This window comes from Trachurus japonicus, chromosome 3 (genome assembly GCF_045865225.1).
Source record: "Trachurus japonicus isolate A0001 chromosome 3, Traja_1.0".
Classification (NCBI taxonomy): domain Eukaryota; kingdom Metazoa; phylum Chordata; class Actinopteri; order Carangiformes; family Carangidae; genus Trachurus; species Trachurus japonicus.
In genome coordinates this window covers 1,833,244-1,858,015 of record NC_140909.1, presented here as the reverse complement: position 1 = coordinate 1,858,015, position 24,772 = coordinate 1,833,244, and the positions used below count along the sequence as shown (strand labels likewise).

Below are 24,772 nucleotides of genomic sequence, written 5' to 3'. Positions count from 1 at the left end.
GTCGTTGTACAGTTTGGTTCAGTCCAGTGAAAAATCAACTTTTTAAAGAGCAACTAAACCCCTCAGTTTTGGATGACGTGCTCTAAGCTTGAAATTAAAAAAATGGCTTGATTATGGGCGGGACTCCAGGAGCACTCTCCGATCCCCGACCCTCCCCCCTGCGCCCCATTCACACCCGCCAAATCACACAAAAGAGAAAAAAAAGTAATAAACACACATCGACACTTCTGCTAGGGCTAACGAGCTACTAACGAGCTACTCTAACAGCACTAGTAGCGTGGACACTACCAGGAGAGGACGCCAGAGCCGTGACACAGCATCTACAGCTGATCCGCCGGCTCGTTAGCTCGTTAACGGCTCGTTAGCTTGTTAACGGCCCGTTAGCACCGGCCGCACTAACGATTCCCATCCAGGCAGCTGTTAGCAGCCGTTAGCCGCAGCAGAGCAGCTAGAGCGCCTAGCAACCGTTAGCGGCAGGCAGCAGCCGGTGCTGATTGGCCGGGGAGCTGGTGGCCGGTGACGAAAGCTGCCTCCAAAACGTCATCTGCCTCCATCTCAGCCAATAGAAAAATTCGATTGTAATAGCCGTGTTTCAACCCATAGAGGGCAGTCACTCTACATTTTTACTACAAAATACACCAAATTGAAATATTTTGACTAAAATGTCAAAAGTTGGACCAGAATCAACTGACAACACTACCTTATACCCAAATATATTTGTTTTCAGCAGAAAAAAGTGGTTTAGGGGTTTAGTTCCTCTTTAAGGATTTTTATGTATGTTCCTAACATTTTAGGTCTAAAAGAAGGAAGCTGAAGGTTTTCAGTTTAATTGCTCCTGTTTTGCGGTAGTTGTGTCTGTCCCCACGTCGCCACGGCAGCGATGCATGGGAGCGGATTGAAGTTCTGCTGCTTAGGCTGCAAAAAACTCAAAATCTTACCAAGAATATTTGTCTTATCGCTAGTTAAAATGTAATTTCTACTCAAAACTAATCTAATTATACTAAATATAAGACTTATCACATAAAAAAGTAGCTTGTTTTTAGACACTTTATACTTCTTTCAAGCAGATTTTCACTTGAAATAAGTAGAAAAATCTGATAGTGGAGCAAGTTTTTCTTTCTTATTACAAACACAATTTCTACTTATTTCAATTGAAAATTAGTTTGAAACAAATGAAAATGATCTAAAAACAAGTTAATTTTTAGGTGATGAGTCTTAATTTAAATGGAAAGAGATTAGTTTTGATTAAAAGAGAGACATTTTGACAAGAAATAAGACAAATATTCTTGGAAAGATTTTGATTTTTTACAGTGTAGGCTGTTTCCATCCCTCAAAGCCACAGACAGCGTCAGATGGAGACTCAAACATGCACCCAGAAGTTTATTTACTTCAAGCAAGTCCAGAGTTGATATTCCTGTGTTTATGACACAAACGGGAGCTTCCGACTGCACCTGAACACACCGAGCGTCAACTTGGGTCTCGACTCTGTAAAACTAGATCTAATTCAAAGTCTTGCAAACATGTCGGCTTGCTTGAAGTAAATAAACTTCTGGGTGCATGTTTGAGTCGCCATCTGACGCTGTCTGTGGCTTTGAGGGATGGAAACAGCCTACACTGTAAAAACTCAAAAAAGAATATTTGTCTTATTTCTTGTCAATATGTCTAATTTCTAGTCAAAACTAATCTCTTTCCACTTAAAATAAGACTCGTCACCTAAAAATTAACTTGTTTTTAGATCATTTTCACTTGTTTCAAACTAATTTTCAATTGAAATAAGTAGAAAAATCTGCCAGTGAAAGCAAGTTTTTTGTGCTTGTAATAAGAAAGAAAAACTTGCTCCACTATCAGATTTTTCTACTCATTTCAAGTGAAAATCAGCTTGAAAGAAGTAAAAAGTGTCTAAAAAACAAGCTACTTTTTATGTGATGAGTCTTATTTTTAGTATAATTAGATTTGTTTTGACTAGAAATTACATTTTAACTAGAAATAAGACAAATATTCTTGGTAAGATTTTGAGTTTTTGCAGTGTAAGCAGCAGAACTTCCATCCCGCTCTCTTCAGATTCCTTCTTTTAAACTTAAAATGTTAGGAACATACAGCCCCGAGTTGAATTTGCCCGGGATTGTCCTTTAATTCCTTATCAAGGCTGTTCCATAGAGCTGAGATGTACAGTCTTTTTCAGTGTGTGAGAATCCTCACGGTAGGAAAACGAGGTAGAGAGAGAGAGAGATATCCCCTTCCTGTTTTTGTCACTCACAGCTGATCCTCCTCTTCCTCCTCCTCCTCTTCCTCCTCATCCCTTCTCCTCCTTTCTCTCTCTCTCTCTCTTCAACAATGATGTTTTCTAGACAGAGCGATCACACCCTGCTGCCAAAACGCTCTCTACCCCCTTCTAACTACTTTTTTTTTTTTTTTTTCCGTCTGGTCTTTGTCTGTCTCTGACTTTTCTCTCTGTCCTCACTACACTGCAGAGATTCAAAATCTTACCAAGAATATTTGTCTTATTTCTAGTCAAAATGTCATTTCTAGTCAAAATAAATCTCATTGCACTTAAAATGAGACTCATCACATTAAAAAAGTAGTTTGTTTTTAGACACTTTTTACTTTTTTCAAGCAAATTTTCCACTTTAAATAAGTAGAAAAATCTGATAGTGGAGCAAGTTTTTCTTCCTGCAATCCTTCCTTACAAGCACAAAAAACTTGCTTTCACTGGCAGATTTTTCTACTTATTTCAATTGAAAATTAGTTTGAAACAAGTGAAAATGATCTAAAAACAAGTTAATTTGTAGGTGATGAGTCTTATTTTAAGTAGAAAGAGATTAGTTTTGACTAAAATTGAAACATTTTGACAAGAAATAAGACAAATATTCTTGGAAAGATTTTGAGTTTTTGCAGTGTAAACATTCAGATGTGTTTTTTTTCCTGCTGTATTGCATCTGTGTGTTTTATGGCTCTATATCTGTGGAGCTGAAGGCTGAAAAGTGGGTAGCTGCTGTTATCTGGGCCTTCAGAGGGAATGTTGACTTTCCTACCAACATCCCAATGTGGAATTCTGATCTAATTCCCCGTGCAGACTGAATATAGCAGCAGCAGGACTCGGCCGTGAGTGCTGATGTATTTACGACCCACGGAGAACAAAATGTTTGGGTTGCATGGATATGTGGATGTGGTTTGCATTAGCAGCTGGGCTTCAGTGTGTGCACTGCAAAAACTCAACATCTTTCCAAGAATATTTGTCTTATTTCTTGTCAAAATGTCTAATTTCTAGTCAAAACTAAACTCTTTTCACTTAAAATAAGACTCATCACCTAAAAATTAACTTGTTTTTAGATAATTTTCACTTGTTTCAAACAAATTTTCACTTGAAATAAGTAGAAAAATCTGCCAGTGAAAGCAGGTTTTTTGTGCTTGTAATAAGAAAGAAAAACTTGCCCTACTATCAGATTATTTCAAGTGAAAATCTGCTTGAAAGAAGTAAAAAGTGTCTAAAAACAAGCTACTTTTAATGTGATGAGTCTTATTTTAGGTATAATGAGATTTGTTTTGACTAGAAATGACATTTTGACTAGAAATAAGACAAATATTCTTGGTAAGATTTTGAGTTTTTGCAGAGCTGCAGGCTGATCTCAGAGCAGCAGCAGCTCCTCTGTCTGTCCCACTGTGAGGACGAGGACACACACTGGCTCCAGTTTTCCCCTAAAAAAGTCACGTCGTCGTGTCCTAACTGGACTTTACAGGTGTGATGCAGAAGACGAAGCTGCAGAACAAACTCTCTGTCTCTTCCTGCCAGCGCGCGGAGAGGTGACGTCTGTTTGAGAGAGTGAGTCATGAATCTGCTCTCAGTGCAGCGCTGCTCCGGGATTTACGCAAATAAGGGGTTGTATGGAAGTATGCTGGCAGCCTCGGCTCAGAGGCCGGTCTGACGGAGCAGCAGCGCTTTATGGTGCCTTCATGTGCTGTGGTAATTATGGTAAATACCAAAAGACGACGTGAAAAGTGCACATGAACACCCTCTCATGTGGTAGACTATTTTCCACTGGGCAACTCGTAGAATTTTTTGATGCCCGAGCTGCCGAGATGAGAATAACCTTTGACCTTTTCAACGTGGCGGCGAGCAATGCAAGATTCGTTAAAGGGACAACGAGGAGTTTTGGAAAAGCGAAGTGTTTCCACACTATTTATGAGCCTCCGCACCGTGAAATTCTTTGACCGGTGCAAGACAGACTCATGTTTTCATTCATCAAGAATTAAAGTCAGAGGTTGGAAGACGATCACATACCGTCGTAGTTCCGACCATAAATGGCGATACGGCGGCGTTATTCTCATGACTCGCCACGAAACCGAAAGTAAAGAAACGCTGGTCGGCTCGACCAACATTTCCACCACCACTAATAATAACAAAATAACCATAGAGACAAAACCATATATTTATTGAAAATGGGCCCATTAACAAGTGTGGGTAGCGGAGATTCATCCACATTAACGTGAGACTTTTTTATAACCAAATAGAAACTCCTTGTTGTCCCTTTAAAAATGATGTCAAGTTCTCATAATAAGGAACATCTCAAATAATGTCAACTTTGCATCAAAAGTGACATAACTTACCGAATGACACTTAACGACAGCTGTCATAAGTATTCATTGATGTTTATGACAGTGTTATGTCAATCCTATGAATACCTATTCAAGTAAAGTGTTACCCTCTCATGTTTCCAGTGTGAACCTGCAGCAGTGCGACGTTAACCTCCGTCTCTCCGTCTGTGTCTGTGTGTGTCTGTCTCTCCGTCTGTGTGTCTGCAGGTACTTTTAGTTTTTGCCAAAGAGGACAGTCAGAGTAATGGCTTCTGCTGGGCGTGTGAGAAGGCCGGCTTCAGGTGCAGCATGGCGCGGACGCCGGACTCGGCTCTGGAATGCTTCACGGAGAAGCACCACGACCTCGTCATCATCGACCACAGACATTCCAGACACTTTGACGCTGAAGCACTGTGCCGGTGAGTCAGTCCTGTCCTGTCCTGTCCACATCTGGAACCACGTTCACAGCACATCTGCATCGGTATCATCTATACCAGTGGTTCTCAACTGGTGGGTCGGGACCCAAAAGTGGGTCGCGGACCCGTTCTGGATGGGTCGCGGACAGCTGGTCAAAAAAGTAAATAATATTTAATGCACATCTGATGTTGGACAAGTCTTTTATTTTGAAAAATAACTATAATATAATATAATATTGAAAGGCACGCGTCACGTGAACACATGCAGTTGTAATGGTCCTCCTCAGTTTCTTATTAATGTGGCCTGAATGCAGTGAATCTTGTTTTGTTTTGTGGGTCTTTATTTTGTGCAATTTGATATTTATTCACTTTTGTGAACATGCTCTGAATGCAGAGATGCATTAGAGGTCAAATATATCATTTTGTTGGTCTTCATTTTGTGCAGTTTGATATTTTTGTATTCACTTCCGTACATGCAGTTGTCATGGTAACTCCTCAGTTTCATGTGCTGTGAAATGCACTTTGCTCAATAAAGAGCAAAATGAGTTTTTAAAGGCTTAAAAAAATAATAATCTTGGTTTGAATTCCATAAAAGTGGGTCTTGACTTAATGACCACGGGACAATGTGGAGCCCAGAGTGAGACTAGTTGAGAACCCCTGATCTATATGACCTGTTTTACCTGTTATTTTAACTGTTGATACATTAAGTTTAGTTGTTTTAACTTAATCTGTATCTCCACTGACTTTAGCTCCGTTAAAATGTCAAAAACAGAACGACTGAGTCGCTTTTTCTACCTTTTTTTTCTTGACTTTGTCACTTTTAACCATTTATCTCAGCTGTTCATTCACATTCACATTCAGATCAGAACGACCTTTTTGTCATTTTCTTTTCTTTTCCAATTCTTTTCTTTGTTATGAGAAAATCAACAAACAAAAAGTGTGATATATGTACATATAGGAGTTGAACAGGATCAAGATATTGTGACTAATATAAAAGCAGAATAAGAACAGAATGAAATAAGATCAAATAGAATACGAATAAGTCAGAATATAACATAATATTTCACATATGTACATGTACTTTGTGTTTAGTATACTCAGTATAGAGGCCACCCACAGATATTAATGATAAACTATTGATCCAATAATGTAAACCACTCACTCATTCATGTTTTCACGGTTTACAGATTATTCTTTTGTACAGCTGACTCATGCATAGTATTTGCACTGCAAAAACTCAAAATCTTTCCAAGAATATTTGTCTCATTTCTTGTCAAAATGTCTCATTTCTAGTCAAAACTAAACTCTTTTCACTTAGAATAAGACTCATCACCTAAAAATTAACTTGTTTTTAGATCATTTTCACTTGTTTCAAACAAATTTTCACTTGAAATAAGTAGAAAAATCTGCCAGTGAAAGCAAGTTTTTTGTGCTTGTAATAAGAAAGAAAAACTTGCTCCACTATCAGATTTTTCTACTTATTTCAAGTGAAAATCAGCTTGAAAGAAGTAAAAAGTGTCTAAAAACAAGCTACTTTTTTATGGGATGAGTCTTATTTTAAGTATGATGAGATTTGTTTTGACTAGAAATAAGACAAATATTCTTGGTAAGATTTTGAGTTTTTGCAGTGTGATTAAACTGTGATTTATTACATATTTTATACATATATATATATATATATATATATACAGTATATATAGATATATATAGATTAGTGTCCTCTCTGTCTTTTCACGCTTGACGTCGTCTCGTGGTTCTGAATCCCTGATGTTGTGGAATTGAACCTGGATTCTGGCGGTGGCTGTTATTTAAGGCCAGTGACATAATCCAGACCAGATGATCTTGATAGGACCAATTATAGACCCCCCCCCAAACACACACACACACACACACACACACACACACCCTCCTCCCTCTCCATGTGTTACATTACATCTGGTGACACGTGTGATTATGACTCTGTGTGTGTGTTGGGGGGGTGAAGGTCCGGCTCGCTCCAGTGTGGAGTCATGACGTCATTGGGAGGGTGTGTGTGTGTGTGTGTGTGTGTGTGTGTGTGTGTGTGGGGTGGGGGGGGGGGCAGAGCAGAGCGGCGTTGCCCATAGCGCTCTATCTTTAGCCGCGGCCCAAACCAACAGCACATTTACAAACATTCATGCTCCGCTGCAGCGTTCAGCCTGTTCCTCCTCTGGACCGGCCATATGTTCAGTTTACACGCACACGAGGGGGGGGGGGGAGTGGGTGTGTGTGTGTGGGGGGGATAAAGCGCCTTTATGACCGCTGGATGGCTGTGGAGAGGAGAGGGGGGGGGGAGTTAGTTGGGCAACAGAGGCAGGATGAGTGGCCCTGTACACTGCATTCCTTCAGAGGACTACGGTAGGCCTCCTCGCGGAGCTGCGCCACAGGGCCCACTGCCTGTATATGGAGGTAAATTTGTGTCTTTATTATTCAATCAAAAAAAAAAGTAGATTTAAACAAAAAAGACATTTTCAATCAAAACAAACTTCACTTCAATCAAAAAAATAAAGTGTTTGAATGCAAAAAAAAAAATATGTGAGACCCAAAAAGTTGCATTGAAACACTTTTTTTTCTTTGATTCAAAAGGTGAGTTATTATTTGATTGAAAATATTTTTGGGGATTTAAGTAATATTTTTGTATTTGGGCCACATTATGGGAAGGATATTTGTGTCTTTATTAATCAATCAAAAAAAAAAGTTGATTGAAACATAAAAGATGATGATATTTTCAATCAAATAAAAAGTCACTTCAATCAAAAAAAAAAAAAATTTCAATGCAAAAAATATTTGAGACCCAAAAAACTGTGTTCAAACCCTTTTTTTCTTTGGTTGAAACGATTTGTTTTTTTTAATTGAAGTGAGTTTTTATCTGATTGAAAATATCTTTTCTTGTTTAAATCAACTTTTTTTGATTGAATATTAAAGACACAAATTGACCTCCATACCTGCAGCAGAATCACAGAGCGTGAAAAGGCAAGGCGTCTTTATTTATATAGCGCATTTCATACTTTACTTTAAAACCTACTTTAAAGAAACAGCATAAAAACAAAAACACACAAAAAAAAGTAGAATTAAAGAAAATAGATTAAGTTTAAAGTTCTTAAAAAGAGCTCAGCTATAAGCACATGGAAAGAGAAATGTTTTTAACCTGGATTTAAAAGTGCTTATACAGTTTGAAAACACTGAGAAACACATTCACTGCAAAAACTCAAAATCTTTCCAAGAATATTTGTCTTATTTCTTGTCAAAATGTCTAATTTCTAGTCAAAACTAATCTATTTCCACTTTAAATAAGACTCATCACCTAAAAATTAACTTGTTTTTAGATAATTTCACTTGTTTAAAACAAATTTTCACTTCAAATAAGTAGAAAAATCTGCCAGTTTTTTGTGTTTGTAATAAGAAAGAAAAACTTGCTCCACTATCAGATTTTTCTACTTATTTCAAGTGAAAATCTGCTTGAAAGAAGTAAAAAGTGTCTAAAAACAAGCTACTTTTTAATGTGATGAGTCTTATTTTATGTATAATTAGATTAGTTTTGACTAGAAATGAGACATTTTGACTAGAAATAAGACAAATATTCTTGGTAAGATTTTGAGTTTTTGCAGTGTTGATCTGGTTCCATGAGGCTGAAAACGACTCGTTGTGTCTCCTCCAGGTCCATCAGAGCCGTCAACTCCTCAGAAAACACTGTGATAGTCGCCGTTGTGAAGAGGTACGTATACGCTGATCTACGAAGATGTGGTGTTGTCGAGGTAACGCTCTCTGCTGCTGCTGCTGTCGGAGCTGAAGCATGACTCAGCAGAAGCCGGCAGCCACATGGTCACGTGGTGCCGACCTGGTTGGTCATGTCGCTGTGTTTGGGTGCTAACATGTTTTCTGTTCTCAAGGCCGGACAGAGAGGAAGCCTCTGTGATGCCGCTGATCAACGCCGGCTTTAATAGGGTGAGCAGCCGTTTGTGTGTCTGTGTGTGTGTGTGTGTGTGTGTGGACAGTAATGGAGTAAATTTACTTGAGTACTGTAGCCTACTTAAGTACATATCCAGAGGATTTGTACTTTACTTGAGTATTAGATTTCTTTGGTACTTATTACTCTTACTTGAATACATTTCCAAGACAAATGTTTTTTACTTTTACTCATTAATTTCTAGAAAGGCTGAAAAGTAAAAGTAACATGCAAATGACAATTGTTGTCCTCTTATGATCCCATTCATTTTATTTGTTTTTATAGGTTTTCTGCAGCTTTATACAACATTGTGGTTCTAAAAGCAGCACATCAGTGCAGCTGCTTTCAAAGAGTTCATTCTCAGAAACAAGAGTTAAAAGCTCCTTAAATTCATTTTTTTTTTTTTAATTATAGTAATTCATTGATGTGAAAAATAAGAAATTTACTCTTACTCTTACTTTTACTTAAAGTAAATTGAAAAGCATGTACTTTTGGATACTCAAAGCAGATATCATCGGCACGGCCGTTTCGGCTAATGCTGTGTTCAAGGCAGGCTTTTGAAACCGTAAGTTACAGCTTCAAGTCACAACTACGACTTGGTAGCGTTCCAGGTAACCCGTAGCTCGTGTTTTTACCGTCCTGTTGTCTGTGAAAGTTCCCTATAACGGCCACTCGTAACTTCCGACCCGTGAACTCGTACCAGATCGAACTGGTATGACTTCACAGGAAGGAAAAACACAAAGTACGAGTTTCCTTGAACGCACCATGACTTAGCAGCCCCCGCCCTTGTCAGGCATCAATTGGTCCTCGTGCTACGTCACCACATTCACGCGCATCCCTTGGCTGCACACACAGCCCTTCATGCCGTTCTCTCCCCTCATTGGATAACACTTGTATCCCACAAGGAAAATTTTCTCCTCGGGTTACAGCAGAGCAGAGTGACGGAGAGACTCGTGTTTAGGCTGAAATACTTCATGTAAGTGATTGCTGACGGAAAATAGGACTATTTAGGACTTATATTAACAAAAACATTCCACTGATATCTGCTTTAAGTACCTTTAAAAGCAAGTACTTTTTTACTCTTACTGGAGTAACATGTCGACTGAGCTACTTTTACTTGTAATGGAGTAAATTTTGACCAGTAGTATTTGTACTCTTACTCAAGTACTGGGGTTGAGTACTCTGTCCGTGTGTGTGTGTGTGTGTGTGTGTGTGTGTGTGTCAGGGTTCCCACTCTTTTCTTGTAATCATTTTCCCGGACATTTTCAGCTGCTCCAGTCTGACAGACTTGCTATTAGGCCTTACACATCACCCCGTCCCATTCATGCTTTGGAGAAGTTGTAGTTCAACAGTTGTACTTTATTTTTGTACATTCAACCAGTTTGTTTCTATAGCTATTTATTTCATTTCTCTCACCCGCAGAAGTTTGATTTAAAGGGATATGCCAGCATTTTTTTTCTGTGTCTTGCCTCACTCCCGAGTCCATGACCAGCAGATAGACACCATCCTTTTGACTGTGCGTGCAGTAACAAGGGAGATACGGGCAGAGCTGGCGCATCGCTAATTAGCTTAGCTCAAACACTGGAAGTGTATGGGTAGTGTTAGCCTGCCTCCTACCCAAGCCGAAATCAGCAGTCAGAAGCTGATTTCACTTTAGCTCTAAACTCTGTAAATATATCACTTTATCCACATTTCAAACATTTTTAGGCGAGAAAGTAGCCGTTTAGATCAGCAGTGTGTCGTTAATTTGTCTAAACACCAGATGTTTACAATTTTGTTCGGACGAATTCGGCGCTACTCAAGCTAGCCGTTGTGACCAACACACTTCCGGTTACTTTCACAAAATAAAACCCCCGTTGCCCTTTACATACAGAAAACCATGACAACAGAATTTGTGCTTTTACTTTGAAACAGGAAGCTAACGTACCCTCGATGTAGCTAGCTTGAACCAAAATAAAGCGTCTTTGCTTGAACCCTCCGTTTTGACCGATCTCGTCCCGTTAGCGGCATTTGACCGCTCAAGATGCCTTACCGGAGAGTTTTGTCAGCTCTGAGACGAAGATCGGCCCGCCGGTTTCCGTTTAGAGTTGCTGAAGAGTTTCACTGATGACTTTAGGTGGAGGCAGGCTAACACTACCCATACACTTCCAGTGTTTGAGCTAAGCTAATTAGCGACTTTAGGTGGAGGCAGGCTAACACTACCCATACACTTCCAGTGTTTGAGCTATGCTAATTACGGGTGATACGGCTCTATCTCCCTTGTTACTGTACGCACAGTCGTAAGGATGGTGTCTATCTGCTGGTCATGGACTTGAGAGTGAGGCAAGACACACAAAAAAAAAATGCTGGCGTATTCCTTTAAAGATGCGCAACCTATGGCTCTAAGGACAAATTTATCATAGAACAACGCAACAACATGTTGTTTTTGTTTTTACACACCTAAAGTAGCTGTCTTTTCTCGTCGGGCACATCTTTGGAAAATAAATCCTCATTGGGGTCTGAAGAAACAGACAGAGCTCTGGTAGCTGATGTCACCATGTGATCAATAATTTTCCAGGACACGTGGGAACCGTGTGTGTGTGTGTGTGTGTGTGTGTGTGTGTGTTGTGTGTGTGTGTGTGTGTGTGTGTGTGTGTGTGTGTGTGTTTTATTCTTTGGATGTGTTTCTGTTTTTACACACCTGACTGTCAACACCTCTCTGTCAGAGCTCCAGGTTGTAAATCCTGCCTGTTTGCTTAGATGCCTTCAGTTGTTACTCATGGGTTTAAAAACAGAAACACATCGTGACTGGTTGTTCTTGATGGTTCTGGTGGTTCTGATGGTTCTGACTGACCCGTGTCTCTGGTTGTTTCAGAGATACGTGGAGAACGCCAACATGATGGCGTGCTACAACGAGCTGCTGCAGCTGGAGCACGGAGAGGTGCGGGCGCAGTTCAAACTGAGGTGAGTCCAAATGTAAACACAGCGGGGAGAATCAGGATCGAAGGTGTCAACATTTACTTTTTATTCATTTTCTTTTTAGTAACACACACACATATGCGCCAGTTGGGCACAAGACACACAACATGACATCGTAAAAACATAAAGATCCTGCACTGCAAAAACTCAAATATCTTACCAAGAATATTTGTCTCATTTCTAGTCAAAACAAATCTCTTTCCACTTAAAATAAGACTCATCACATTAAAAGTAGCTTGTTTTTTAGACACTTTTTACTTCTTTCAAGCTGATTTTCACTTGAAATAAGTAGAAAAATCTGATAGTGGAGCAAGTTTTTCTTTCTTATTACAAGAACAAAAAACTTGCTTTCACTGGCAGATTTTTCTACTTATTTCAAGTGAAAATTAGTTTGAAACAAGTGAAAATTTTCTAAAAACAAGTTAATTTTTAGGTGATGAGTCTTATTTTAAGTGGAAAGAGATTAGTTTTGACTAGAAATTAGACATTTTGACAAGAAATAAGAAAAATATTCTTGGACAGATTTTGAGTTTTTGCAGTGTGCTGAGGAAAAACATTTTCTATTAAGGCGTTTGACCTTTTCCTTTGCCTTGCATATGAGATCAGGTCTCACAGTCGACACATAGTCAAATCAAAACATAAATGTCCATAAATGTAAAAGTATTGAACACATGCACTGCAAAAACTGAAAATCTTACCAAGAATATTTGTCTTATTTCTAGTCAAAACAAATCTCATTCTACCTAAAATAAGTATATTTATACATATAGCCTACATACATAGTTGTACACAAAAGTAGCTTGTTTTTAGGCACTTTTTTACTTCTTTCAAGCATATTTTCACTTGAAATTAGTAGAAAAATCTGATAGTGGAGCAAGTTTTTATTTCTTATTACAAGCATCAAAGCCAGTGCTTTCACTGACAGATTTTTCTACTTATTTCAAGTGAAAATTTGTTTGAAACAAGTGAAAATGATCTCAAAACAAGTTAGTTTTTAGGTGATGAGTCTTATTTTAAGTGGAAAGAGATTAGTTTTGACTAGAAAGAAGAAAGATTTTGAGTTTTTGCAGTGTGAATAATAAAAGGAGGAGGTGCAGGGAGGAATGAAAGACGAAGAGAAAGCAGCAGGAAGGAGTCGGTGTCTCCTATCATTAACATCAGCTGCTTCAGTCCTAATTGATGCCTATAAAAAGATTCTTCATCAGCAAGGTGTCACACAAGAAGCTTCATCATCATCATCATCATCATCATCATCGTGATGATGGCTCAAAGCAAAGAGCCTCTCCAGACCTTCACCACCTTACAGACGTTACAGTTTACACACGTTGTTTCTGAACAGCATGTTATTCAATAAGGACTGAAGCACTGAACAATTGGACAGGTGCATTTAAAGGGATAGTTCAACATTTTGACAAATTGGCCCATTGCCATAACCCCTATAGTCATCATAGCAGTAGGTTCGTTACCTTTAGTTGTCGGTGCAAGCTGTTTTTAGAACGGCGGAGCAGAGCTGTGAGCTGCTCAGAGCTACGCTACGGAGGCTCATTAAATGGGATTTCTTGGTTTCCCTCCATCAAACTCATCAAATACACAATCCAACAACTCCACAACGCTCTGGTGGACAAGTTGTGAGCTGCACATTCACCACACTATGAGATAATAACACAACGTTACCAGACAGAGTTGTTTTAGAGGGAAATACAGAGACTGTTGATGAAAAACTGTCCCTGAAGGCAACGCACATTAGCGGTTTTGCATGAATTTCCCTCTAAAACAACTCTGTCTGGTAACGTTGTGTTATTATCTCATAGCGTGGTGAATGTGCAGCTCACAACTTGTCCACCAGAGCGTTGTGGAGTTGTTGGATTGTGTATTTGATGAGTTTGATGAGGGAAACCAAGAAATCCCATTGTATGAGCCTCCGTAGCATAGCTCTGAGCAGCTCACGGCTCTGCTCCGCCGTTCTAAAAATAGCTTGCACCGACAATTAAAGGTAACGAACCTACTGCTATGACTATAGGGATTATGGCAATGGACCAATTTGCCAAAAATGTTGAACAATTCCTTTAAAAGTTTAGAGAAGGCTAAATTAAGTTCACCTCCAAAGGTTATAGTGCATTTTAGGTGCATTCTGAAATTTAATTGAAAAGCCAAACATCCCTAACTTTTTGTGAGTAGTGTATATGTGTGTGTCTGTGTGTGTGATGGTTTAACTCTGGTTCTGGTTCTGGTTCTGTTCAGGGCTGGAAACGCTATTTTCACAGCTATAGAACAAAGCCAAGAGGCCGTAGAGATCACCTCTGAAGATCAAGTCATTCAAGTGAGTCTTTATCATCATCATCCTCATCTTCCTCATGTCTTGTGACCCCAGATCTCAGTCCTGATAGAGGCTGTGGTCTCTGTCTCCTTCTGAATGACTCTCTTTGTTAACATGGAGGCGCAGCGTTCTGGCTTATCATCTTATCTTTACACATAAAAAGAAAATATATAAATATAAATATATATATATGTATATGTTTCTCTCTCTTCGCAGTACGTGAACCCTGCCTACGAGTCCATCATGGGCTACCAACAAGGCGAGCTAATAGGGAAGGAAATAATAGAAGTGCCTAAAAGTGAGAAGAATAAGCCTGATCTCCTTGAAACAATAAACTCCTGCATACGGAAAGGAAAGGTAACGTACACGTGTTCGTTATTCAACTTCTTTTACTTCCTGTTAAACACAGAGACACAGCATTTTACATTTATTTATGGGATTTTATTTATTGGATTGATTTTGGTTGGTCTGTTTGCATGTGGGAAGCTGCAAATTAATTTCCCTTTTGTGTTCTATAATGTACCCACAAGTTTCTGAACGTCATCTGTGGTTTTGCATTTCTGGTGGAATTGTACGTTTACGTTTCCATGGTTTTCAGTCGTTGTCATAGTTGCAGTAAACGCATGGATCTATTAACGCTGGCTTTTAACGCGCGCGGTGAAATACTTTGACCGGCGCAAGACAGATGTCTTGCCAAGAATGTTTTCATTCATCAAGAATTAAAGTCAGAGGTTCGAAGACGATCACATACCGTCGTAGTTCCCACCATAAACGGAGATTCGGCGGCGTTATTCTCATGACTCGCCAGGCAGCGTCCACAAAACCGCTGGTCGGCTCATCCAGCATTTCCACCATTAATTAAAATAACAAAATAACCATAGAGACAAAACAATATATTTATCGAAAATGGAGCCATTAACAAGTGGTAACGTGGATTCATCCACATTAATGTGAGACTTTTTTATAACCAAATACAAACTCCTCATTGTCCCTTTTAATAGTGTGTTCTAGAGGTCTTCACGGGTCCAATTTGACGGACCCGAACCCAAATGGACCCGTGAAAATTGTACCCGGAGCCGACTGGACCCGAGCTATTATTGTAAATATGAGTTCTGAACCCGAACCGAACCCTTAAAAACCCGTGGACCCGAAATGCCCGAGTTGCTTTATGATTTAAAACAAGTTGTCTAGCGTTAAATAAGACTTGTTTTTATTAGCTACTACTTACTGTTTCTTACCTAAACGTAGTCTTCTTCCGCTGCCAGCCCCCCCCCCCCGGCCATAACGTGATGTAAACAGAAATAAATCCACGTCGTCATTTTCTTGTTTAGATGGTCATATACTGTAATCCTTCTTCTTAGCCGTTGCTAACGCCAATCCATCGGTCATTTCCTCTTGTTTAATTAACGTTATAGTTTTGGAGTTTCCATATGCTTTGCAGAGCGTAACGTTACCGCGGTAACAACACGCTACGGCAACTCGATTTTTAAACTATTTTGAACCATTAACCATAATGTTACATTAATAAACAAACGTTTTAACTGCCCCGAGTCCTGACCTCGGCTCTAACTTCTGCTTGAACTGTCACCTTTAACGTCATCATCAGAGTCGTGTAGTTGTTTTGATCACGTGACAGAAGTCACACAGGCAGCTCGCAGCCTCGCATTGGACGGGAGGGGGAGGGCGGGGTGATTGACAGCTGTGACCGCTAATCGCCGGGTCCTCTCGGGTACTGTAGGACCCGGCTTTTCACAATAAGAGCCCCGGCCTTTCACAATAAGAGCCCCGAGCCCCGAGATAAACTCTCCCGGTTCTGACCCGGCCCCGGAGTCACTTCTTGTGAGTGGACCCAAGACCCGAGCCGGGTCGGGTCGGAACCTCGGGTTTTCGGGTTGTCTGGTTTTTCCGAAGACCTCTAGTGTGTTCTTATTATAAAGTGTTACCTAAAGTTGTCTGAACCAGAACGTGACAGATTAAACATTCTCCACATCGTCACATCAACACTCTGACTCTCATAGCAGATTATAAAACAGAATAGAAGAAGAACATGAATGTCACTGTTCACTATCAGGTCACTGTGCATCACCTGCCCGTGTGTGTGTGTGTGTGTGCGTCCATGTGCAGTAGTGAGTCTGTTTCATGTGGCCGGCGGCTGCGCTGTAATCTCACTACACAGAGAGCGAAGGTCAGAGTCAGACAGACGAGCAGCAGGACTCTGCTTTAGAAACTCTGGGTGGTGGAGTTCATAGAGTTTCTAAAGGAGCCGACTGCTCTGAAACACTCGTCTGACCCGACACACCTGAACGCCTCACCTGGGCCACGACGCACCAACACACACACACATTGAGTTTTCAGATCTGATAGAAGCCCTATGATCCGTCTGTGTGGGATAGTTTATAGTTTTAGCAGCTGTATTTTATTATTTTTATGCACTATTGCTTTTATACTTATATTTACCGAGACAGGCGGATATGTCGGCACAGCAGAAGACGATAGAGTTTGTAATTTATGTGACATCCAAGAGGTGGAGAATGAAAGTAATTTTGTGTTCTACTGTCCTTTCTATGACTCTATAAGACAAAAACTGTTTAGTAAAGTAGATCCAAATAACACATTTGTGTGGTTAGACGATGCTGAGAAGATAAAACTTCTTTTTCAGTTGAATATTTTTGCATTTTCTTTATTTCTTGAAAAGACTTGGGCAACGAGACAAAGAGTGATATATAGTTGAGTACTGAAAGTAATCTTAAATAGTTAATTTATGTGTCACACCTGTGTGGCAGGTAACACCAACAGGAAGGACTGTCTAGTCTTTGTTTTTTGTATTTGTCAATCATATGGGATGGAACACAGTGGTGGCATGACACGAAAATAAAAATTCATTCATTCAAATTCATTCATTTATTGTCATACTGTTGCATTATAGTTAGGGTATCCTAAACCTATTTCACTGTTACACTGTTTACAATGATAATAAAGCTTATTCTATTCTATTCTATTCTGTTCTATTCTACATCCTGTTTAATGTGTGTGTGTGTGTGTGTGTGTGTGTGTGTGTGTGTGTGTGTGTGTGTGTGTGTGTGTGTGTGTGTGTGTGTGTGTGTGTGTGTGTGTGTGTGTGTGTGTGTGTGTGTGTGTGTTTTGTGCTCCAGGAGTGGCAGGGGATTTATTATGCCAAAAAGAAGAATGGAGACAGCATTCAGCAAAATGTGAAGATCACACCTGTAATTGGACAGGGAGGGTGAGTGATGTGATGATGCGTTCACTGACTGACACGATGTTCGTCTCTGCTGCCGCTGCCGACGGACTAACGAGTTCTTATTGTCTTTCACAGAAAAATCAGACACTATGTGTCTATCAACAGGCCTTTAAATGATAATAATAAGGTGAGACGTGTCCCCACTTCTTCAGATTTAATCATGAATGAGACAAATCTGTGTGTGTGTGTTAATCACTGTGTGTGTCCTCTCCGTCCACAGAGTGATAAATCCACTGAGCGTGTGCAGGCAGAGTCTCAGACAGGTGAGTTCCTTCATCACAGGTCATTTATACTGTTAAAGGTCTCAGTGCTGCAGCCTCAACGTCTCTGTCTCTGTCTCTGTCTCTGTCTCTGTCTCTGGCTGTATTTGAAACCGCATACTATGCTGCTAGTACGTAATGATTTGGCCAAAATGCAGTATGCAGTATGCAAACAAAAGCAAAATCTACAGAATGCAAAAAATTCCTGGCTGTTGTACTGATTCGGAAAATATCTCAAGTATCTGACCAGTCTACATTGCGTACTATCCCACAATGCAATGCGCCCCTGACATCTAACCATAACCAAAGACAGTTTAAAATTAAAAGTCAAATTTATTTATATAGCACATTTCATACGGCAAGCATAAACTCAATGTGCTTCAAAAAATTAAAACAAAGATACATTGTATAACAGAGAGTTTAGAGTAGTGAAGTATCTTTGCCGTGGACCATAACCATGTTTTATAGCTTAATAAAATAAAACTGCAGACTGATCGGTTCATTGTAAAACATTTGTTTATTGATGCCCCGAGGCAGCCCTGCTCTTCTGTCCAACACACACAGGAAGATTCACTTTTCATTCAAACAAACTAATGCTACTGATACAGGTGTTAGATTTCATCAATGAGACCAACATTTATCTCCTAAAAATAATTTAACCAGCCGGTGATAAACCTCTAAAAACCTGTGGGTAAGTTAATTAGCGATCGTTTTCTCCCCCCGGGATGACGACGGAGGTTGGCCGGCCGAGCAGCTCTGCAGACCGGCTGCTGTCTCTGTGATGTCGCGGTCGTTGCGGAGCTTCACTTCTCCGAAAAACATCGGAGCAAACTTCTAAACAGCCGTCATTTGGATAAACTGGCCGTATATTTGGGATCTAAACAGTTACTTTCTTGCATTAAAATATATTAAAACTTAAAGTTACATAATAACAGGCTACAGCGGGAAACAAAACAGCTTTTTGCCTGTTTTATAGCTACTGCTGCCGGTTGCTCTGTCTCTGTCTCTGTCTGTATTCGAAACCGCATACTATACTACAAGTACGTACTGATTTGGCCAAAATGCAGTATGCAGTATGCAAACAAAAGCAAAATCTACAGTATGCAAAAGATTCCCGGATGTCGTACTGATTCGGAAAATATCTCCAGTATGCATCTGACCAGTCTAGTTTGCGTACTGTATCCCACAATGCAATGCGCCAACTGTTACAGGTGTTAGATTTCATCAATGAGACCAGCATTTATCTCCTAAAAATAATTTAACCAGCCGGTGATAAACCTCTAAAAACCTGTGGGTAAGTTAATTAGCGATCGTTTTCTCCCCCCGGGATGACGACGGAGGTTGGCCAGCCGAGCAGCTCTGCAGACCGGCTGCTGTCTCTGTGATGTCGCGGTCGTTGCGGAGCTTCACTTCTCCGAAAAACATCGGAGCAAACTTCTAAACAGCCGTCATTTGGATAAACTTTATAAAGTTACATAATAACAGCGCTACAGTGGGAAATAAAACAGCTTTTCGCCCATTTTATAGCTACAGCTGCCGGTTGCTCTGCCTCTGTCTCTGACTCTGCTGCTTCTGTGTTTGTGGTGAGGAAGGACAACGCTCAGCTCCAGAGTCACTCAGACAATAAATACACTGAGCTAATTTTAACTGACTGTTTGCAGACACCAAATATTTGTTGGAGGTTAATAACAATAAATTGGAGATAGTCGCATTTAGGAGAACCTGAGCTTTGTAAACTCTTCTGGAGACTTTGGAAATGTGTCAACAAATGTGTTGCAACGTCCCAGAGTAAAAAAAAAAAAAAAAAGTCATTGTTTTCTTTAATCATGAGTGCAGCAGCAGAGCAGCTACAGGTCCTGCTTTATCTGAGCTCCACTCCGCTTTCCTAACAGGTGGTTTCGTTATCCACACTTTTTATTTTATTTCCTCTTGGCTGAATCAACCATGAAGCCAGATTTCAACATGCAGCAGACAGGTGAACAGAGCAGGCGCTTCGTATCTCTGCAGCTCAGTGAAAAGAAATGGTTTGGTCTGGTTTTACTGCACAGAAACGTGTTCACGCCTCCGCTAAAGGTCGAGCAGAGTTTAGAGTCTGAGCTTCATTTTACTTTACGTTTTGTTTTATAATTCAGTCACATGTGACAAGAAAAAAAACATATTGGTCCATATTGTTGCCATGAACTGACACACAAAGAGTTTCCAGCCTTTTCCTTCTCTATCACTTTATATAAATCTCTTTAAAGGGATAGTTCAACATTTTGTCAAATTGGCCCATTGACATAATCCCTATAGTCATAGCAGTAGGTTCGTTACCTTTAATTGTCAGTGCAAGCTATTTTTAGAACGGCGGAGCAGAGACGTGAGCTGCTCAGAGCTACGGAGGCTCATTATGGGATTTCTTGGTTTCCCTCATCAAACTCATCAAATACACAATCCAACAACTCCACAACGCTCTGGTGGACAAGTTGTGAGCTGCACATTCACCACACTATGAGATAATAACACAACGTTACCAGACAGAGTTGTTTTAGAGGGAAATTCATGCAAAACCGCTGATGCACGTTGCCTTCAGGGACAGTTTTTCATCAAGCAGTCTCTGCATTTCCCTCTAAAACAACTCTGTCTGGTAACGTTGTGTCAAATTGTGACAAATCAGATAATAAAAAAGTGAAATAGATTCTTATCTCTAATATTTTCAATCCTTCTGACTTCTGAGTTCTTCCCGTTTTATATCAAAAGAAAATTCATCGTGTCACCTTGTTGTTTTTATTTTCTAGCACTTGTTCCTCGGACCTGAGCAATTATCACAATTTCCCTGTTTTGAAACCTTTTTTTAACCTTTTTTTTTATTTTTTTTTATTTAACCTTTATTTAACCAGGAATAATCCCATTGAGATTCAGAATCTCTTTTGCAAGGGGGTCCTGCATGGCCAAGAAAGCAGCACAGTACATCCACATCAAGTACACATTTGGACAACATCAACAAAACAAACATAAAAACAGCTAAAACAGTAACAGCAAATTACATCAATACATTATAATCACCAGCTGCGTTCGGTGAGAGAACATGTGCATTCAGTAGTCAAATAGTCTTTGATCCTATAGCTTTAAAATCTTCCATACTTGGGAGATAAGTAACTAAACCTGAGAGAAACCACAGAACCACCAGAGTCCAGTTCCAGAGCTCAGAGTGCGTTCGTTGCGTGCTATTGATGTTGATGTTGATGTTGATGTTGATCGAGGTGTTTCTTCTCCCCAGACATCCAATCCAGTAAGCACAAAGACCGGAGGAAAGGCTCGTTGGACGTCAGATCCACGACTTCTCGAGGGAGCGATGGTGAGAGTGAAGGGAGATAGATGATGGAAAGTCCTTCCCAGTCGTGTGTTTGTGTGTTAAGTGTTGATTGGACACACACACACACACACACACACACACACACATACACACACAAACAACAAACTCATTAGAAAGTGTTTGGAAAAACTGAGTTTATAATGTTTTTTTTTACGTTTTGTTTTATAATTCAGTCACATGTGACAAGAAAAAAAAACATGAAATGTCCATATTGTTGCCATGGACTGACACACAAAGAGTTTCCAGCCTTTTCCTTCTCTATCACTTTATATGAATCTCTTTAAAGGGATAGTTCAACGTTTTGTCAAATTGGCCCATTGCCATAATCCCTATAGTCATAGTAATAGGTTCGTTACCTTTAATTGTCAGTGCAAGCTATTTTTAGAACGGCGGAGCAGAGCCGCGAGCTGCTCAGAGCTACGCTATGGAGGCTCATGAGTTGTTTTAGAGGTAAATACGGAGACTGCTTGATGAAAAACTGTCCCTGAAGGCAACGCACATCGGCGGTTTTGCATGAATTTCCCTCTAAAACAACTCTGTCTGGTAACGTTGTGTTATTATCTCATAGCGTGGTGAATGTGCAGGTCACAACTTGTCCACCAGAGCGTTGTGGAGTTGTTGGATTGTGTATTTGATGAGTTTGATGAGGGAAACCAAGAAAAAACTGAGTTCATAATGGTTTTTTTTCTAATCTGTTGTTTGCAGGGAGCTCGCAGCGCAGACACTCCTCCATGGCCCGAATCCACTCCATGACGATAGAAGCCCCCATCACCAAGGTGGGTCCCTCTCTCTCTCTCTCCGTCTCCATCCCATCATCATCCCTCCGTCATGTGATGATGAGCGCTCAGCGTCTCATGACTGAACTCTTAGGTTGTAAAAAAAAAAAAAAAAAAAAAAAACATTCTCGACGACCGCCGTGAGTGTAGCTACGAGCTCTCGCACCGTGTCAGGAGGAGATGGACTGATAAAACACCACAGAGGGATGAGAGGAGAGGAGAGGAAAGGAGAGGAGAGGAGAGGAAAGGAAAGGAAAGGAGATGAGAGGAAAGGAAAGGAGAGGAGAGGAGAGGAGAGAAAAGGAAAGGAGAGGAAAGGAAAGGAAAGGAGAGGAGAGAAGAGGAAAGGAAAGGAGATGAGAGGAAAGGAAAGGAAAGGAAAGGAGAGGAGAGAAAAGGAAAGGAGAGCAAAGGAAAGGAGAATAGAGGAAAGGAGAGGAGAGGAAAGGAAAGGAGAGGAGAGGAGAGGAGAGGAAAGGAAAGGAAAGGAAAGGAAAGGAAAGGAAAGGAAAGGAAAGGAAAGGAAAGGAAAGGAAAGGAAAGGAAAGGAAAGGAAAGGAGAGGCAAGGCGAGGAAAGGAAAGGAGAGGAGAGGAGAGGAAAGGAAAGGAAAGGAAAGGAGAGGCGAGGCGAGGAAAGGAAAGGAGAGGCGAGGAGAGGAGTGGGAAGGAAAGGAGAGGCGAGGCGAGGCGAGGAAAGGAAAGGAGAGGCGAGGAGAGGAGAGGAAAGGAAAGGAAATAAGAGGAGAGGAGAGGAAAGCACATTGGAGCAGAATGACCTGCTGTTTCAGTGGTTTCTGTCGGACGCTCGGAAGCAGAGGACGTCCCCAGGGAGCGGTCATATGATCCGCTGCAGCTCCTCTGCTCGGTGTCATCTGACTGTGCAGCCGGTCCCTGAAGGCATCGTCCCCTCCACAGTGAAGCAGCGAAACAAACCGCTGCTGCTGTTTGTGCCCAGATATTAACTGAGTTAGATCGACCTTCACCTCCACATAGGTGGAACCACCAGAACCTGCAGAACCTGCAGCCGCTCGTTTCACTGTGAAACTGTAAATCTCAGACATTAAGAGTCTGTTTTACGTACATGTTTTCATCTGGATAACTCTGATTATTGCAGATTAATTTACTGGAATTTTGAGAAATGAGAGTTGGATTAGAAACTCGACACCACAGAGATGAGTGGCCTCTGGAACCAGCTGCAATATTTGTGTAAAAAAACTAAATAAACGTTTCATTCGCATATATACTGTATAAAAACCATAATATAGTCGAGGCAAAATAGTGTTTTACGACAGACTAATTGTAACAGAATGTTTTTCACCATACATCATTTCTATGAGGTGTCCAGAACAACATATTAAAAGTCCTAAGAAATCCGAGTTGGGGAAATATGTTTAATTTGCATCATTATTTACTGTATAAAGTCTATGGTGCCGACAACAATACACCCCAATGGGGCTATTTTTTTCCCTTTACTCCTATCACAATGAAACTTTACACAATTAAAGTATCCATGAAATGTAACATTTTTTGTATTACAACTTTCTTTGAAAACAAATTTGAATATGCAAATGAGCCTTACACTAATCAAATAGGCCTATGCCCAAAATACACCTGAATAGGCTTATTTTTTTCCTTTACTACTACCACAATGAAACTTTACACAATGAAAGTATCTATGAAATGTAACATTTTATGTATTACAACTTTCTTTGAAAACGAATTTGATAGGCTTATTTTTTTCCTTTACTCCTACCACAATGAAACTCCAATCCAATCCATGATTGTTTTGTTCCCTGTTTGACCACCAGGTGATCAACATCATCAACGCAGCTCAGGAGAGCAGCCCCATGCCTGTAGCCGAGGCCTTGGACCGAGTCCTGGAGATCCTGAGGACCACGGAGCTCTACTCCCCTCAGCTGGGCACCAAGGACGAAGACCCCCACACCAACGACCTGGTGGGGGGGCTGATGACGGTGAGCAGAGGGGCATGACATCATCCCTCAACCATGACATCATCCCTTTACGACATTGTCCTTTTACGTACGACATAGTCCCTTTAGATTTAGATACAACATCATCCTTTAAATACGACATCGTCCTTCTGATACAACATTATGTCGTATCTAAAGGGACGATGTCGTATGTAAAGGGACGATGTCGTATGTAAAGGGACGATGTCGTATCTAAAGGGACGATGTCGTATCTAAAGGACGATGTCGTATCTAAAGGACGATGTCGTATCTAAAGGGACGATGTCGTATCTAAAGGGACGATGTCGTATCTAAAGGACGATGTCGTATCTAAAGGACGATGTCGTATGTAAAGGGACGATGTCGTATCTAAAGGACGATGTCGTATGTAAAGGGACGATGTCGTATCTAAAGGACGATGTCGTATGTAAAGGGACGATGACGTATCTAAAGGACGATGTCGTATCTGAAGGACGGTGTCGTATGTAAAGGGACGATGTCGTATCTGAAGGACGATGTCGTATGTAAAGGACGATGTCGTATGTAAAGGGACAATGGCGTATCTAAAGGACGATGTCGTATATAAAGGGACGATGTCGTATCTGAAGGACGATGTCGTATGTAAAGGACGATGTCGTATCTAAAGGACGATGTCGTATGTAAAGGGACGATGACGTATCTAAAGGACGATGTCGTATGTAAAGGGACGATGACGTATCTAAAGGACGATGTCGTATCTGAAGGACGATGTCGTATGTAAAGGGACAATGGCGTATCTAAAGGACGATGTCGTATGTAAAGGACGGTGTCGTATGTAAAGGGACGGTGTCGTATGTAAAGGGACGATGTCGTATCTAAAGGACGATGTCGTATATAAAGGGACGATGTCGTATCTGAAGGACGATGTCGTATGTAAAGGACGAT

General features: G+C 40.5%; 1 protein-coding gene across 1 annotated transcript in view; it reads left to right on the top strand.

The window, feature by feature from the left end:
* The window catches only part of pde8a (phosphodiesterase 8A), an 85,718-nt gene that overhangs the window by 40,118 nt on the left and 20,828 nt on the right, over positions 1-24,772 (top strand). Inside the window, exons 3-14 of the mRNA XM_085804811.1 lie at positions 4,801-4,991; positions 8,665-8,721; positions 8,897-8,951; positions 11,807-11,895; positions 14,152-14,230; positions 14,444-14,584; positions 17,380-17,468; positions 17,562-17,613; positions 17,707-17,749; positions 21,006-21,083; positions 21,807-21,877; positions 23,687-23,851. Of these exons, the coding sequence (XP_085660937.1) occupies positions 4,801-4,991; positions 8,665-8,721; positions 8,897-8,951; positions 11,807-11,895; positions 14,152-14,230; positions 14,444-14,584; positions 17,380-17,468; positions 17,562-17,613; positions 17,707-17,749; positions 21,006-21,083; positions 21,807-21,877; positions 23,687-23,851 (1,110 nt within the window). The remainder of the gene's footprint in view (positions 1-4,800; positions 4,992-8,664; positions 8,722-8,896; positions 8,952-11,806; positions 11,896-14,151; positions 14,231-14,443; positions 14,585-17,379; positions 17,469-17,561; positions 17,614-17,706; positions 17,750-21,005; positions 21,084-21,806; positions 21,878-23,686; positions 23,852-24,772) is intronic.